This window comes from Ursus maritimus (genome assembly GCF_017311325.1).
Source record: "Ursus maritimus isolate PB19 chromosome X unlocalized genomic scaffold, ASM1731132v1 scaffold_X1, whole genome shotgun sequence".
Taxonomy (NCBI): Eukaryota; Metazoa; Chordata; class Mammalia; order Carnivora; family Ursidae; genus Ursus; species Ursus maritimus.
Window position 1 is genome coordinate 72,586,333 of NW_024423319.1, and position 18,369 is coordinate 72,604,701.

Sequence of the window (18,369 nt, forward strand, 5' to 3'; positions counted from 1 at the left end):
ATTCCTGTTCACCAAGACACCGAGGTGGCTGTGCCAGGTGCTTCTGATTTCTCTGGATCTTTTAGACCCAAACCTCACAATTTAGGATCTGAACTGCAGAGACTTTGGCCTGGTAATCTGTTTACTTTGAGCTGATTATCTTGCTGCTTTCCTGTCCGGCAGTGAGGTCCCAGCTGAAGGGAAGATTAGGTAAAGTCCCCCAGAGCACGTGTATTATGTGGGCAGGTGCACGCAGCTCTTAGGGGATACTGTTTGAAAGGTCACCACTTACACAACATATCTTTCAAGGCCTTTGGCAGTGCTTTCTCCTTAGGAAGATAGGCAGCAGCACTTAAAGCTGCCGTGCTGAAGCTTAGCTCGGGAACTCCAACCTGCAGACCCTGGGAAGTGAGCATCTGCTTTTCCTGCTGGTGTGACTTGGCTCCGGAAGGCTGCTTCGTTGCCCACTTTCACTTTGTTTTTACATGCCACATTTTCTTTGGGCCAGTCTTTACCCTGCTTTTAAGAGAAGTCGGTGTTTTTCTGGCCTGGCCATAATGTTTGAGAAGTTGCAGGAAAACCCAGGATCTGGCTTTCCCTTGCTTCACAGAGAGCGTGGCCATAACCAAGGAGGAACATATTCAGGGTTGAAGAACAATCTTTTATGTAGACCACTTACTGTGATCTTAGGCTGTAGATGATAGTATTTCCATAAGCTTTGTTCTCTCCTGGCATAGTGTTTCCCTCTGAACTGACCAGTCCTCAACTCAGAGGCTTTCTTGAAATTCTTTTTATCTAGACCCAGAAAGAATAAAGGGTTTCTGAGGTGCCTAGTCTCCCAACACACCATCTTGTCAATAAACTCACGTACACGGGGTGGGACCAAGGTACCAGAGTGGTTAAATGTGATTCTAGGTGTCTGGAGACAAATAGGTATTGGCTTTCTTTTTTTCTGCTCACTCTTTTTGAGTCAGAGGTTGGAAAGTTTTGTTGCTATGTCATCTGGGCCTTCCATGTATAGGATTTCAGTTTCAGGACAGTGGTTAAAGTCCTGTTTAAAAGGGGTGGTATGGTATCTGCCTTGACTTTCTCTAGTGCTTGCCCTAAGGATAAAAAGGGGTGGGTGGGAGGATATATCCATGTTGTGGAGAAAGGTTTTCCTTAATCCTCTTACCAGTTCCCACCTGAGGCATTTGTAACAAGCAGTCAGTTCCTGTCACTTTTAGATTCTAGGCTGTTCCTAAGACAGATCATCACTGCTAGATGGCCACAGTTTAGCATGCTTCTTAAAGATCTCACATAGGCAGTCGATACTTTTTCAAAATAAAATTTAAAAAAAATTTTTTTAAAGATTATTTATTTTAGAGAGAGAGAGATGGGATGGTGAGAGGGGCAGAGGGAGAGAGAATCTCAAGCAGACTCTGCACTGGGTGCAGAGCCCGACACAGGGCTGGATCTCACGACCCTGAGATCATGACCTGAGCTGAAATCGAGAGTCGAATGCTTCACTAGCTGTGCCACCCAGCTGCCCCCAAAATTCATTAAGGTCTAAGTTACGTACTTTTTTCTGATTCCATAAAATATACATCATTTGAAAGGTGGTTTCAGTTTACTACACAGCCTGTTCTCTTTTAGTTTTTTTTCTTTTCTTTTCTTTCTTTTTTTTTCTTTTCTTTCTTTCTTTCTTTCTTTCTTTCTTTCTTTCTTTCAGCTCTATGCCCAACGTGGGGCTTCAGACTCACGACCCTGAGATGAAGAGTCATGTGCTCTACTGACTGAGCCAGCCAGGCGCCCCTTGTTCTCTTTTAATTGTACCTTCCACATGAAAGTTTAGCCTGGTAATGATAAAAAAAAGCTGAGACCTTGAAGTCGGTCTCACAGCGCCTACTAAGTGAATGCCAGACTCCTTAGCTGGACTGCAGACTGAGCGCCTCGCACTGCAGCCAAATATGGGTCCTGCTGACCCCACCACACACCCTGTGTCGCTTGCCTCTAAGCCTTTGCTCATGTTGTTCTTTCTAGCCAGAAGGGCGTCTCCCCACCTCTCTCTTGAAATCCCGAACCTTCACTGAGGCCCAGTTCAAAAGTCAACCCTTCCTCATAGCTTCCCCAAGTTAGGTGTGACCTATGCTCCCTCTGAAAGCTTTTAGGCCTGGGCTTATCTCTCCTTCGTGCCTCTCACTACCACATACTTGGCCAGCACACTCTGTAAGGCCAGGACTTAATCTTGCTTTTGTGTCTCCCACCTATCAAACACAGCGCCCCACACAAAGTAGACAAAGTGAATGTTTGAATAATGGAAGAAAGGTATTTTTTAGACATAGCCAAGTGGGGAGTTAGCTTTTTTTTTTTTCCTGTTTGTAATGTGACTGTGACTTAGACCTCATGAAATGTTTCTGAGAATTAAGAGCCCCAGTGTGAGAGTCACCCACCGTACAACTCTAGGCGCCTCTGGGCCTGCTTTCTATCATTTCTGAGGAAGTTTTCTAGCTCATAGTCAAATAAAGTTTTGTCGGGAAAAGAGAGAAAGTGGATTTAGAGAAAATCCACATTGTGGATTTGGAAAATAAATCACCGTCATGATAGTGGAGGGACTGGTGAGGGAATTGGGCATGTTTAACCTGGTAGAGAAGACTTAGGGAAGACTTGAGCTCATGAAATGCTGGAGCTAGAAAGAAACTTAGAGACCTCTGAGGCTCCGATGTCCTGCAAAGCTCTTTTTCCATTTGTAGTTCTGACTGATAGAAAAAGAAATTCTTGTTCATTCATTTTACATTCTCAATTGAGAATGACGTTACGGTTCAGAATTTCAAATTCATTTTCTTTTATTTCAAATTCAAATGTGCTGCCGTGTCTTTAACAAAATCATAGTTTAAAAACATACTTTATTCTGTTGTTCAGTGTTCCTCATCCACAAATTCATCAAACAAAATCCAGATAGACTTGGGGACCATTTTTTATTGGGAAACAGCCCCCCCCCCTTTTTTTTTGCCTTGTTTGCCAGGGAACTTAGAGCCAAACATGTTCCTTACCGGAAGTAAATGACTCAGGCCAGGTGCTTTCTTTCCTTTTTTTTTTTTTCCCTTAAACACCCAGAAGAGTGCCTGAGCATATTAGATGCTCAAAAATACTTGCTTAATTAATGAATATCCTTAAGAATAGAATATTGTATCATCTTTAAAAATAGTAGTTTGGATGAATAGTCCATGACATGGGAAATATTAATGATACAATTTCAAGTGACAACTAATGTTCCCAAATTTTACATATACACCATGTTTCCGTCTCAGTGAAATCTGTTTTTTGTGTACTTATTACATAATATTATACAGTATCACAACAATATGAAGAACGGTTCTGAGTTATATTAAATGTGATTTTTCTGTTTTTAGACTTTATGGTTTTCAAATAATCTATAATGAGCTTTTATAAATTTAAATTTTAATGAAATTCATGCATATGAATACTATAAAATCTCAAATACTACAATATCTTCTGCAAAAAAATACATCATTTTCCTATTCTCCTCTTTTCTGGCTCTACAGAGGAAACTGCTTTCAAATATTTTGGCTGTAACAAAAAGAAACAGTAAAGCTAAATAGACCTCTGTGTTAAATAAGTTACAAAATAATAGGGATGTTAGAAAAATAACCCGATAGGGGCACCTGGGTGGCACAGCGGTTAAGCGTCTGCCTTCAGCTCAGGGCGTGATCCCAGCGTTCTGGGATCGAGTCCCACATCAGGCTCCTCCGTTATGAGTCTGCTTCTTCCTCTCCCACTCCCCCTGCTTGTGTTCCCTCTCTCGCTGGCTGTCTCTGTCAAATAAATAAATAAAATCTTTAAAAAAAAAAAAAAAAGAAAGAAAAATAACCCGATAAAAAAATTAAGTGTTTCTGGCAGGAAAGAAACCATAGCGAAACCTTCTAGGAAAGGGAAGGTAGTTATTTATGGACACTATTTACATAATAATGTAAAATTAAATATCATTTATCCCCCCAAAATGTGATATAACTAAATTGGGAGGACAATGGCAAAAGGATAGGTGAGTGCTATCGAAAACCAGTATCTCAGGGCGCCTTGGTGGCTCAGTTGGTTAGGTTAAGCAACTGCCTTTGGCTCAGGTCGTGATCTCAGGGTCCTGGGATCGAGCCCAGCGTCAGGGTCCCTGCTCAGTGGCGAGTCTGCTTCTCCCTCTCCCTCTGTGATCTCTCTCGCTCTCTCAAATAAATAAATAAAATTTTTTTAAAAAGAAAAAAGAAAACCAATATCTAGTGTCTAAAATGTAAAAAAAAAAAAAAAAGTAATCAACAAGTAGCAAGAAGCAGCAGTGGTTTCGAAATGTGTTAGAAAAGAGAAAGAAACAGCACAAATATTTGAAAGCAGTTTCTTTTTATGTTGACTTTATTTTTGAAAGTAAAGTTGTAAAAGGCCCCTGTGCCTGTGGGTAAAAGCAAAGCAGACGGCGCCGCCGGCCGTGTGCAGTGCTCACTGCTGGCTTTCTCAGTGACTGGGATCCACACTTACTTTGTTGTTACTTAGCTCGTGGTACGTGTGTCTTAATATGGTAAGGTATCTGAAATTCCTCTTGGAAGTGACCTGGCATATTAGTTTCATTTCAATCTCAGATGTTTAAAAAAATGACCAATAATTGGCTTCCTGACATCCAGAAAACATGTTTATATCAACTTGATCATATGTGCTCCAGCTTCTTACTGCTGTTGGCAAAGGTCAGATACGGTTCTGTGGGGTGCTAGAATATATATTGGATTGTCCCTGGATTGTCACCAGTAAGCTCTCCCTTCCAGTGTTTACAACCTCATCCTAATCTCTCCTAATTCATTTTAATATCTCCCTTCTTCCCTCCCCAAACTAATTTGTGCTTAATCCAAGTTCTGTTCTTTTCCTTACTACATTTGTTTTAATCTTTGAAGCCCAGAATGACATTTAGTGTTTCTCATTGTCACTTAGAATAAGGTCTTCACCGTGCACGTCTTCGTAGGAACATCTGACAAAATGCCTCCCTTGCTTTAGGAAACTGAGTTTCAAATGCAGGGCAAATGCATTCAGATTTGATCCTGTCACACGGAGCCGGGAAAGACGCTCTTGGGTAGAGAGCCTTGATCTGCTGGTCCGGCCTCTCTCCTTACTGCTTTGAGTGCATACACTGAGGGAGATAAAGGGCTTTATGTCAGAGTTTGGGTATTTTCACTTTCAAATAATCTGATACTGCTTTCTCAAGAATTCTGTTTCAAGAAGTTTAAAAAGTAGACGGGTAGTTCACTCTGCCCAGTTTTACTACCTTCTGTATTGCATTTGGGCCTGCACATGGGGAAATAGTGGGTTTTACTTCGCAGCTTCCAGCTGAGCCACAGACCACCGAACTACAGGTAGAAGTCTAAATCTTGGAACTAGTTCTTGGAAACGCACCGGGCTGTGTGTACAAAGGTGTTGACAGAGAATATAAAAAAGAGAGCCTAGATGGCGAGTAGAAAAATACAAACTTCTCACTGAAATCACCCATTCGCAGTGACTCTATGAGCAGAGATCCAGTGGATGAGAAAAGTAGACACTTCCGTGCAGGTGAGTTTATCCCGTGAAGCTGGGAGCTCCGGTGTGAAGCCCCAGCGTCACCAGAGCCGGACTCAGCCGTGGATGGTGAAGGATTTGAGCTTGTAGTTTGGGTTTAAATTTGCCTTCAGTCCACCCCACCCCACTCCACACGATGATCCCATTACATATGAGGGTGGATTGATGTTCCTAAAGGCTGTCTTGACTTGTCACTTCCCTGCTCAAATCTTCAGGGGCCACTGGATCAGGTATATTCAGGGCCTTCCAAAACTTGCCATGGACCTTTATTTCCAACCACATTTCCTAGGATTCCAGCTACAGCCAAGTTGGGCTCCTCCTTTTTCTCAAGCCTGGATGGTACAGCTCCTTTCCCGCCTTTCCCCACCTTCTCCTTTATCACTCTACTCTGCATGTCTTGTCAGAGGACCTGGCATCCATCCTAGGTCAGGCAGGCGTGTGATGTGGGTCACCTTATTCTTCCTCCCTGAGCCTCCCTCTCCCTCTGTGTAAGAGTCAGAGACTAAACTAGGAGGTTTCTTTGCAGGGTCCTTTTCAACTTTATCGTCGTGTGGGTGAATGTCAGCCTTAGCTTTTTCCTTCGTTGTCCCAGGACACGGGGTCCTTTTCTCTTTTGTGTCTCTGCAGCATTTACCATTCATTGTTTGACACCGTAGTTAACATTTTTATGTCCTGCCTTCAACTACTTTTTGAGGATATGTTTGTAAACCGAGGACGCCCTTTGGTAGAGCTAACTTGTTTCCCTGGGATGTGGGGGAGGGGGGGACTGTTGTGTGTTCTGCTCTGGACTTCTACCTTGTGTCTAGATAGAATCTTTGAGTCATTGGGACTCATGAAAGATTTTTCTCTTATTCCCCTTTTTGGGAGAATGGGATATTTCTTTGAGAAGAGGCACATATCTGTAACATCGAGACCAGAGGAAGGATGCAGTCTCCTGGGGAATTCCCTCTGGTCTGATCTGAGGCTTCTGGGTCTGTGCTGACTCTTTGGGTGGGCCTTCCTCTGCCATCCTTTCAAGAGTGCCAGGCTCCTGGTGTTCAGGGTTAGGATGATGACTTCATTTCGCTGTGTGTTTCAGGGCCCTGTTTGATTATGATCGAACTCGGGACAGCTGCCTGCCAAGCCAGGGGCTCAGCTTCTCCTATGGTGACATTCTGCACGTCATTAATGCATCTGATGATGAGTGGTGGCAGGCGAGACTGGTGACCCCGCATGGAGAAAGCGAGCAAATCGGCGTGATCCCCAGTAAGAAGAGGTGAGTGGTCATGATCTTGAGGCCCTCTTTGCCCTTTTGCTGGTATTGCTTTCTTTTGTACCTGTTATGCTCTGAGTTGCTTGAGAGCAGTGGATGTGTTGTATCATTCCTTTTCGGTAGAGTTGGTGCTCAAGACACAGTTATGACTCCGGGAGCCAAAGGTGGCTGCGGAGACCAAGCACTGGCAGTTAGTAACACGACTCCTTTCTGATTCCAAAACAGGGTGGAAAAGAAAGAAAGAGCTCGATTGAAAACCGTGAAGTTCCATGCCAGGACAGGGATGATTGAGTCGAACAGGGTAAGTGGGGATCCCCAAGGAAGTCAGCCAATATGTGAAGAGGAGTAAGAAGCTTGGAGTCTGTCTGCTGGATAAGACAACTGGGGAGCACAACAGAATCTCTTTTTCAGGGGGCTGACTCTGTCCTATCAGAACACTGACTGCTTTTCAGAAAGCAGAGAGCGGGCACTGAAACTCTGTGTCCAGTCTGTACTCCTTCCCCCTTCCCCCTGGGTTACTGGCTCTGGAAGATGTGTTGGAGTTGCACTGTCTGGAAAGGCTGACTTGTTCCGGGTACATGAAGCCATCTGTGGGTATCTCCCTGGTCGCAGACCCTGTCAGAGCTGTGGGGACCCTGAACAGAACCTGGCCTTGTTACCCAGCGAGGAAGGCCAGCCTCAGAGCTCCGACCACCTCCCCTCAGACCAATGAGGCATGAGAGCTCAGTCATTCACCCCTTTTCTTCTGTGAGCTTCGCAGGCCAAAGAACTTCTGGAGCGGTAGAGGGAAGCGAAACACGGAGTAGATGACTCTGTGTGTATCAGTGGCACCTTAGGGCATGTGTCCAGGAGGCTACGGTGACCTTTGTCCTTTAGAAAGTGCCAGTGAGTGCTGTGAGTCTGGATTAAGTAGACACCTCTAACATCCCTACAACATTTTCCTGTAAACATAATTTTCCTCTTACATCAACTTTCATTTAATCTCATAGACTCCATTTGTGAGAAATGGTCTTTTATTTAGCTCACCATTGTCTCCATTTTAGTTTTTCTTGCATGCTTTAAAATCCATTGTTCTGTTTTTTTTTTCTTCTGTCCTTCCCCTCCATCTTCATGTTCTTTCACAGTCGATCAAAACGAAACGTAAAAAGAGTTTCCGCCTCTCTCGAAAGTTTCCATTTTACAAGAGCAAAGAAAACATGGCCCAGGAGAGCAGCATACAGGAACGTAAGTAGCAGCAGGGTACAGAGAGCAGACTGTCCACAGCCCCGCCCTCTCTTCCTCATTTGCACCTCCCCTTATGAGAAGATGCGGAAAGCGTGTGTGTGTGTGTGTGTGTGTGTGTGTGTGTGTGTCTGTCCGTCCGTCCGTCCATGCGTGCATGTGTGTGTGTGCGTGTGCATATTTGCTTATTTGCAGTCAGTGTAGAAATTGGTCTGCACAGGGAGACGTTGGGTCTCTCTTATCCAGCTGCTCACTCCGAAAGAAAGTTGAAGGCTCTAAGGACCAACTGGTTCCAAGGCTGGCCTACCAGGGCATCCCTGGCACTGGAATTGGGGGTGCCAGGCCAAGCTCTGCTGTGGTAGTGATCAGTTCTCAGCCACAGCGTCAGGTTTAGAAGAATGGTTTCTCAAGAGAACCAGGTCTAGGGACTCAGCGTTGCTCTCCTGGCTTCTTCCTCCTGTGTTTTCTTTCCCTTAACTTCATTCATCTGTGTTAAGAGAAGAGCCTTTTCTTCCCTGGACACCTGGAGTTGGACCTGCTTCTTGAATTACGTGCATGTGCATATGTCCACATGGCTCCAACAGACTCACTGTCATTCCAGATACAGAGCCAGCCTTCAAAATAAAATTCTTCCTGCTTAAGGAAATGACGTAGAAGGGGGATTACTCAACATGGGCTAAATAAAGATTTATTAAACAACAGTAAATGGTAGAAAAGGCCATAAGCTGACTTTTAAGAACCAACGTAATCCTGAGAAATATTCATATTCTACCATATGCCTCGGAAATTAACTGCTCTGACCCTCACCTTAAACACCAGGTCAAGCTGGTAAAACACTTCTCATATGGCTCATGGTGGATTGTAAGCCTCTCCTCTGCTGCCTCTTAAGGAAGGGCCTTGGGGTCCTGGACTGTTGGGACTGGCAGGAGACTGACTTTGTCTAGGCCAGCCTGATTCATGGTCATGGTCTATGTAGGTCATTGCTGTCTGTAGTGGTAGCTAGTCAATCCAAGGGTGCCTTCATCCAAATGGAGGTTATGGGTCATAATCCTGAGTAGCCCAGTAAGAAGCAGGAGCTGCAGTTGGTTCTGCTCATGAGTGGTGGGAGACGGTCTGAAGGGAGGTCACCACAGTTCCCTGGATCAGCCTCAGAACCTCCATGCTCGATCTTACCTGGGGAGGGTTCGCTGTTGGGTGGCCCAGCTGAGGGGTGGGGGCTTCCTGTTGGGTGAGAGTTGAAACCACTTAGTGCTTATCCTCCAGAAGCTGAGCTCATCCCCTGTGGTCTGCACAACTCAGGTCAGCTTTGAAGGCCACACCTGACACTGCACAAAGCTTTCCCTGAAGGGTCGGGACAGAGTGAGTCAGTATTAGGTGAAGGCTCCCTGGGATGATGATAATTCTGCCTGCTCTGTGGTGCACCCTCAGAGGGAAGTGGTGATTACAAGGGCCGAGCAGAGACCTGGGCTCTATAAGTACAAATTCAGCCAAAACAGGTACTCGAAGCCTTGGAGAGTCTACCTGTTCTGTCCTGTTGGGGCTGTAGACTGTAGACCACCTCAGAAAGATAGTCCGCTCCAAAGCCCTCTGGCAGCAAGTTGGGCAGTATGAAGCACCCGTATCTTATCTGATCTGGGGTGTTCTTTCTGTAGCAAAATTCTTAACCTCACTATAATTATAGGTCTTCATAGTATTTCATACTTCTGTCACTAATGCTCACCTGGCTCTGTATTCTTCCTTCCCCTTGTCTTTTTTCTCTATTTTCTCTTTTGTCCCAATTCTTTCCCTCCCTCCCTCCCCCCTCCCTCCCTCCCTCCCTCCCTCCCCTCCTCCCCTCTCTCTTTGTCCTTGCTGTCTGTGAAATCAGGACTTCCCTGGGTTAAGTGACGATTATTATGGAGCAAAGAACCTGAGTAAGTCAAACTTACACACCACTAACTGTATTTCTGGCATGAGTGGAGATGCTGGGGTTGGGGGTATAGGGAACGTGGGTGAGGGCAAAGGGTGAGGGGAGGACAAAGTTGTGAGGACTCTGACACCACAGCAGGAGGAGGAACAAGTGGCTCTGAATGTCACACTTTTGCTCTGGATCCCTGGTACCCTAATAAAAGCCTATCATTCACGTCTGTGTTTTCCTTTTGTACCTTGAAGGGGTGGGGAGCCATCTTGGCGCCCCGCCTTAGAAATGAGGTGGGCAAGAAGTACTTCTCCAGGGGTGACCACTCAGCTCATCTCTAGCCTATTGTTGAGGTGAGGGGTGCCCGATGGTTGGCTTCTTCTCCTAACGACACAGCACCAAAGAATTGGGCTTAAGAATGAGCTGTTTTGGTCTCTCTAACTAGGGGCAAGAGTACTGTGAAGCCCTTTACCCATCATGCATCTGGGACATCCCAGCAGGTCCAGGGGCCTCGGCAAACAGCCTTGGGCTAGCTTTCCATGGAGCATCTCTAGGGGGCTGAGCTGGTAGGGGGGTCTCAGCGGCATTTATGGACCATCTATACATATGTATCTAGCGCCTTAGCTCAGGAAAACTCTGACCTGTCCTCTCTGGAAAATAATTTTAGAGTGGAAAATGAAGGGACCGAGAGGACGGCATCTTAGCGTCCCCTCTGTGCACAGTGGGGCACGTACATGGCTGTGCTGGGCAGGTTCTGTCAGCGTATACTCTCCTTCAATAAGTGATAAAGGTGTGAAGGTAAAGGAGCTTCCGGGGGGATTGCTCAAGAACTAGCCTTGGGTGACAGCTCATGCAGTCCTTCCTACGGGGCCACAGCATATCGCAGTCTGGAACAGTGTCATCTTGGCTGAAACGAGCAGTGTCTCTGTCCATCATTTGTTATGTTCATGTTTCATCTTCATTTGCCTGTCGTCTTGGGAGCACTGGCCTTTGTTTGGGCCAAACTGCCCCTTGTGCCTCCTTTGAGCGTGGCGGCTGTGCCCACACTCAGACGTGGGCAAGTCCCAGTGGTCTGAGACAGGACGGTTGTCTTGGCCTCCCAGTGTTCTGTGTTTGTCGTCTCCGTATTTTGACGCGTCTGTCTTACTGTGGATGGAGGAGCATCCTCCCGCCCCACTGAGGCCAAGCTAGGAGGAGGAGGAGGCTAGATGATAGTGGTGGCAGAAGGGCTGCTGGTCCCACCGAACAGTCAGAGCCTCATTCCCTGGTGACAGCTCAACTTACCAGTGCTTAACCTCTTAGTTCTGGAGCACTGCACAACTCTGTACTTCGGGGGCTCTGTCTGGGGGAGGGAATTCAGGAGCAGCCTGGTCCCCGGACTCCTTGCTACTGTCACTGCCTGTCCTTTCCTGTTGTTAGCCTTGGGAGATGCATTTTGAGATAGGATTTGGAAACCATCCAAGTCAGTTCTTTTGATTCAGATGAAGAGGATGCTGCTGAAGAATGGAAGGCTTGTAGTGTATAGGGAGGGACTCGGCCAACCGAGAGGGCTCTGGGGACAAGTATGAGGTGGCCGGGGGCTCAGGACTGGAGCTCTGCCTTCCAGTTGGTAGCCTGGATGTGGCAGGCCTCCTGCGGCCTGACTTGGCAGCTCAGTGTCTTGCCTCCTGGAGGATCTGAGTTTTGTGCCGCGTGTGACCTCTCAGTGGTGTGTTCTGAATCGGAGTCTCTTTCTTGTTGGCTTGCAGAGGGAGTGACATCCAACACCAGTGACAGCGAAAGCAGTTCCAGTAAGTGTGTGTCGTTCTCCCCCATGTCGTGTAGCGCCACCATGTGTCCCAGCCATCCTCATTCCAGCGTTGCATGGCTGCCATTTCTGTTCAGAGGCTAGTGCTTCGTTTAGCCATGTACACTTTGAGATCCTGGAAATGCTGTGGCCATTTTGTCCTGATGGGGTGGGGCTTAGGCCATGAATTAAAGGAGAGTATAAGGCCTGCACTCTGGCCAGGACCTGACCTAAAGCCGTCCCTGGGGCCCTGGAAAGGGTGAGCTGCCAGTGAGTAAATCCCTGCCATGGGCATCCTGGGCTGTAAATGCTGCCAGTTTTACAGATTTGCTTAGAGACCAAAAGACAAATGGCTCCTGTGGGATGTTGTCCTGAATTGCCTTTCCAGGGCTGTAGGACCTCCCAGGTTAAGGCTCGGTGTCTTTGTCTTCTTGCTGGGTTAAGCGATCTGGTAACTGCCCAGTTTTCCTGCAGAGATCCCGTAACCAAGCCAGAGAAGCCACAGTTGGATCCCCACAAACTTTGGGAGCACTGGCCTCTCAGGAGCTGTGGCTGGAGGTCTTGCACAATCTGCCCACGAGTCTCAGGCTCAGAGGAAGCCTGTGAGCAGGCATCCTGGGGCTTGATGCAAATACTGCTGCCTTCCCCAGCCCTGCTGTCAGCCCCTAGGGGACTTCCAGGCACCCCGAACCAAGTGGCTTGGTGGCTATTTTAGGGGAAGTTCATCACTGTTAGGATGTATGGAGCTCTACCATGAGGAGAGTGCAGGGCTCAGCGTTGCTCTTAAAGGGGACTGGGGACCTTAGCCCAGCCTTGAGCCACTTATCTGGATATTTCTTCCAGCGCAGGGGGGATAAGTAGACCCTTAAAAGGGCAAAGTTAGCCTGCATGAGTGCCCTGACTCCCCTGCCTGCAGATTAGGGGACATGGGCAGTATTTCTCGATCAGTTGAAGCTTCCCTGTGGTTCTTACCAGAGCAAGAGGGTAATTGAGCACAGTTGACTGTTACCTATAAGAGCAGTTCCTGAGAAATGGAGGTGGTTTTTGGTGGAGGCTTCATGGCTTCTGGGTCATGTCCCTTTGGTCAGCTGTATTTTGCTGAACAAGAGGACTCCTGACTCCTGTCCCAGGGGTGGTGAAGGGCTTCCTGTGCTTTCTTGCCAGTGGGTAGCAGACAGGCCCATAGGGCAGATGGTAGCAAGTACCACCTGACAAGGCTGTTTTCTGGCAGAGGTGGGGCTGAGGTGAATGTTGTAGGGGAACCAGGACACAGGGAGGCAAATTACAAAGTGCTAACGTGTCCCCTTTTTTGTTGCAGAAGGACAAGAGGATGCAATTTTGTCATATGAGCCAGTGACACGGCAAGAAAGTAAGCCCCCTTCGGAGAGTCTTGCCTTCAAGCTAGTCTCGTGGTCATGGGGCCCAACACAGTGGTTGGCTATGTCAGCGGAGGGAAGACAGTTGGGGGGTGGGAAGGCGTGGCTCGTCGCACATCCAGCCCCTGGGCACCTCCTTCTCTTCTACGTCTTCCTGTCTTCCTCGTGTTATAGAAAAGGGGGAAGGAAGCCCAGTGTGCACCCCTCACCATACCTTTGTTGCTGCCAGGGTGCCTTCCAGAGGATAGGACCGGTTGACAAAGAGGGCAAGGGCCAGTCTCAGTGGGTGTGACCGTTGCCAAAAGAGAGGTCCTGGTCCGGTCCCTCCCTATAGTGGTTCCTCAGAAAAAAACCTTGCTTAGCTGCTGGTGCCCATGCAGAGATTTCTCCTGAATCTGTTGGAAGGGGAGATGCTTCTGATTTCAGACTTGCCTTGGACTTAGATATTTTCAAATTAAAGGCTGTCTGATGTCTTTGTAGTTAAAAGCCAGGGAATGGCCACGGACACTCAGCCCTGTCTGAGTGGTGGCTCCAGAGCTTCGGTGTTCTAGGCAGACTTGGAGGTGGAAGAGGCCATCTGGTGGGAGGCCTCGCTCACAACCTCCATGCTCTCTTTCTCCAGTTCACTATGCAAGGCCTGTGATCATCCTGGGCCCAATGAAGGACAGAGTCAATGATGACCTGATCTCGGAGTTCCCGCATAAATTTGGATCCTGTGTGCCACGTAAGAGCCCAGGAAGACTTTGGAAGGGAGGCCTTAGTGTCCTGGGAACGATTGCTCTGATGTGCTATGGAAAGGGTCTGGGGCCAGGTACTAGGGTTCTCTGGGAACAGGGTCTAACACGCTGGAAGAGATTAGGCAGCAGATTTTCCCACAAGGCTAATGGGGTTGGGAGGCCTAATTAGTCAGGCTGACCTGCTTCCTCCCCTAGAGAGAAGTTTTGAGTGGTGATGGTCAGGAAGGATTGGAGTAATGGGGGGCCCGGTCCAAGTGCTGTTGGCACGGCCCCATGCGCAGCTGGTTAGGTTCACTGGCTCCTGTGCCACATTTGGCATCTTCTGCCAGGTTCTGGCCCAGGAAACCCTACCTTTCTGGTCCAGTTTAAACTAAAGCAAATAGCTCCGTGTGTGTGAGCCCTGGTAGTTACAAGAGAAGTAGGCAAGACACACTTCTTTCCAGCTACTCTCCCCCCTACTCACCTGGAATATATTGGAGTGGCCTCGGGGCCCAGGTGAGAGAGAAACAGGTCATCTCTTTTGGCCTGGGGCAGGTCATTGTCCGTGAGCATTTCCTTTCTTCCCTCAGATACCACTCGACCTCGGCGTGATAATGAGGTGGATGGCCAAGACTACCACTTTGTGGTCTCCCGAGAACAGATGGAGAAGGATATTCAGGACAACAAGTTCATCGAAGCAGGCCAATTTAACGATAATCTGTATGGGACCAGCATCCAGTCAGTGCGGGCAGTTGCAGAGAGGGTAAGAAGAGAGAGGGCCCTGCTAAATATAACCCTCAAAGGAAAAACCGAAATGTCCCTGCTGACATCCCATTAGGGTCTGCCTCCTCCGGGCACGGGGCCTACCAAAGGCACGCCGGCTCTGCGTGTCCCCAGCCCCTGGATGGAGGTGGCTGTGTCTCCTCCATGCAACCCACCCCAGCGTGTCACCGACATGAATAGGGACCCCTCTGCAGATGTGGCCTTCTCTGGCTAATAGGAGCAAAAGGTGGGGCCTGGGTGCCTTAGTGGTAGAATCTTCCAGAACTCTTTGGGTGGCCCTGGGTTCCCCCCCAGGCAGATGTTTGGGTTGCCACTGGGTAAGTGCTTGGGGCTGGGTAGATGGGGACTGGGTGGGCTGGTAACAAGTCTTTGCCTTTTCAGGGCAAGCACTGCATCTTAGATGTGTCTGGCAATGCTATCAAGAGGCTGCAGCAAGCACAACTTTACCCCATTGCCATCTTCATCAAGCCCAAGTCCATTGAAGCACTTATGTAAGTATTCGCGAGTCTCGGACACTCCCAGCTAGGAGAGGGCCCTGGAAGGGAACAAGGAAATAAACTGATTTGTTGGGCAGGGTAAGACCCTGTGGAAGCTCCAGGGCAAGTCTGTACCCCAGCTGGTCCCTGAGGGCTCCTTCTGATTTGAGTGCCCGCGCCTGTATTGCGGTTGCACTTCTAAACCTGGCAGGTTCGGGGAAGATGTTGAGCCGTGGGCCACTGCTGCTCTTGGAGGGCAGCTGAGCAGATTTTCAGGGAGCCTGGGAGCAATCCTTTACGTTAATCAAAGCATAGGATCCGGGGGCTACCTGGGTGGCTCAGTCAGTTGAGCATCCGACTCTTGGTTTCGGCTCAGGTCATCGTCCCAGGGTCCCAGGGTCAGGAGATCGAGCCCTACTTCAGGCTCCTCGCTCAGTGGGGAGTCTGCTGGAGAGTCTCCGTCTGCCCCTCCCCCCGCCTGTGTGCTCTCCAAAATAAATAAATAAATCTTTAAAACAAAAGATTCTCTCTCCCTCTGCCCCTGCCCTCCCCTCCCCGCCCCAGCTCATGCGCTCTCTCTCTTAAAAAAAACAAACACATAAAATCCAGTCTGGGGGGCGCCTGGGTGGCTCAGTTGGTTAAGCGATTGCCTTTGGCTCAGGTCATGATCCTGGAGTCCTGGGATGGGGACCTACATCAGGCTCCCTGCTCAGCGGGGTGTCTGCTTCTCCCTCTGCCCCTCCCCTCCTCATGCTTTCTCTCTCAAATAAATAAAATCTTTAAAAAAAAATCCAGTTTGGTACCATTTTTCTTCTCTGTCTTTGGCAGGGAAATGAACCGACGGCAGACATACGAACAAGCAAATAAGATCTATGACAAAGCCATGAAACTGGAGCAGGAGTTTGGAGAGTACTTCACAGGTAAAAAGCCCTGCTGCCCAGCTCGGGTAACGCGGGACCAGCCCAACACCTGTAAGTGTCTCCAAAAGGCTTAGGTACCCAGCACAGAGTTTCTGGAAGCTTTGGAGGTCAGACCTTTGCAAACTACTTAAGTTCCTTCCATCCAGCTGGAGGAGTTTAGCCCGTGTGAAGTACCGACCACCACCACCGACTGCTGCCTTGGATCGCTTTGTTCGTCTTGTCTCCCTTTGTTCGTCTTGTCTCCATGTCCCTACCAGATGGGAGGCTCCCTGTGTTACTTGGCTTCTCTCCCTCCCAGCTCCTCCCCCCAGTGGAGTCCTCGGTTTTGCGTGTTTTAGGTGCCGAATCCATGTTCGTTGGTGATGATGATCCCTCAGTGGGGTGTTCAAGTTGTCTATCACTGTGTGCGTGTGTGCACACGCGTGCTTGTATATGTGGCCACCTATTTTAGAAGTTCGGTTCCTAAAAGGCTGTTACGGTTTCTCAGTAACATGTTGCTTACCTTTAAAGTACAATCACAGGGAGGCGGGGGGGGTGCGCTAGATGGGGGATGGGCAGTTAAGGGGGGCACTTGTTGGGATGAGCACTGGGTGTTGTATGTAAGTAACGAATCACTCAATTCTCCTGAAGCCAGTATTACCCTATAGGTTCAGTAACTAGAATTTGAAGAAAATAAAAATAAAGCACAGTGACATTTATGTGCAGGTTGGTGCTGAGTAAACCCCAGCTGGCGGTGCCACCAGGTGAAGTAGGGAAAGGATGCGTAGCCATACTCTCAGACCTTGGGTTTCGGAGCTCCCTTTACTGTTAAATCCATGTCCTCGTTTTCTGGGCTGACCTCTGACATAGAGCAGGTGTGATGGCCCCAAGAGCACTGCCGCGTGCTAGAAACCATTTCTTTTAGTTCTTTCTTTGGATTTTCCAAGTCTTCCACTAAGGCTGTTTACAGTGACCAGCTGCTGGCCTCATGGCTGCCAAGAACAACATGAGCTGCGAGGTCTGGCATCTAATGGGTGCTCAATAAACATTTTTTGAACAGTCCATTTTCTCGTTCATTGCCACTTAGTCTCACTGTCTCGTCAAGTTGACATTGAGCCGTAGGCTTAGAGCACCTGCCGGTTTCCCTCGTTGCCCTAGGCTCACAGAGCCTGCGTCTGAGCGGGCATCTCTGCAGGGCCGAGCTGTGGGGGTGGGGGGGGGCTGGGGCAGGCTGGACTGCGGGGTTGGGGGTACTGTGGAGCACATTCATAATTCTGTTTTCCTCTTCCTCTTCACCTTAGCCATTGTACAGGGCGACTCACTGGAAGAGATTTATAACAAGATCAAACAAATCATCGAGGACCAGTCTGGGCACTACATTTGGGTCCCATCCCCTGAGAAACTCTGAAGAATCCCCACCAAGCACTCTCTTGTGAACAGAAGACATCAAGTCCCTCTTCCCTCCTCCCTCTTCAGTCCTGTCCCCACCAGGAGAACAAATGACTACTGTTCTTGTCCCCTTTTTTAGATATGTCCCAAAAATTGAGTTTTCTAGTCCTGTTCTGTTTTTTTAAATTTTCATTTTGTTTTAGTTTATTTTTTGGGATGATGCCATCTCACTCATCACGTGACTGTGCCCATTCCTGCATGGACCTTTCCCAAGCACTAGCACAGGTGCAAATCCATCAGAGTCATTGTTTTCATAAGAACCAAGCAGAAGCGAAGAGACGAGAGGAGGACTGCTGGAAAGCCAGGCTCTGGACAGCTGCACGGCGTGTGACGCGAGCTCGGTGTGCCGCGTGCCGAGATGCTCCCGGGCATTTCTGCCTCTCATGCTGCTGTCACGCAGCCCTGAACGGTGCAACGTATGGCGACAGAAAGTATCTTATTTATATATAGATATATATATGTAATTTATATAAAATATATAGAAATTATTATATATATATATTATACACTCTCATATAATATATATATATTCACACACATTTGGACTAGAAAATCTATGGAGACTTCATCAACGGTACTGTGTTATTAGAGAAATGCTTTAATTTTCATATTCCAATCAGATGGCATCTTATATCCCAACTGGTTGGGGAGGGATCGAAAGTGGTAGTAAGTGCTGTACCAAGGGCACTCGCGTTTGGTCATTCTCTTGAAAGCTGACGTTTTCTCTAGGACAGGGTCAGCGAGCGGGCCTTTTCTCTGGGGGCACGAGGGCTGGAGACGTGACCTCAAAGCAGCTGCTGCCCGGGAGGCGCAGTCGGTCCCGTGTGCGGAAAGCGAGAGAATGGCTAGCAGTGCTCCGGATTACATTGCCTATTGTTTTCTGCCACCTGATGTGTCTGCATGAGAGGTTTCCTTTTTGTTCATTTTTAAGCTGCTGTTAAACCAAAAC

The 18,369-nt window shown here is 48.1% G+C and overlaps 1 protein-coding gene across 1 annotated transcript in view; it reads left to right on the forward strand.

The window, feature by feature from the left end:
• DLG3 (discs large MAGUK scaffold protein 3) overlaps nucleotides 1-18,363 on the forward strand; it is a 52,574-nt gene extending 34,211 nt beyond the window's left edge. The window contains 10 exon segments of the mRNA XM_040630762.1: nucleotides 6,644-6,820; nucleotides 7,043-7,118; nucleotides 9,906-9,951; nucleotides 11,684-11,725; nucleotides 13,040-13,090; nucleotides 13,720-13,821; nucleotides 14,404-14,576; nucleotides 14,978-15,087; nucleotides 15,901-15,992; nucleotides 17,273-18,363. Coding sequence (XP_040486696.1) covers nucleotides 6,644-6,820; nucleotides 7,043-7,118; nucleotides 9,906-9,951; nucleotides 11,684-11,725; nucleotides 13,040-13,090; nucleotides 13,720-13,821; nucleotides 14,404-14,576; nucleotides 14,978-15,087; nucleotides 15,901-15,992; nucleotides 17,273-17,379 — 976 coding nt within the window. The 3' untranslated portion in view covers nucleotides 17,380-18,363.
• Nucleotides 18,364-18,369: the final 6 nt, after the last annotated feature.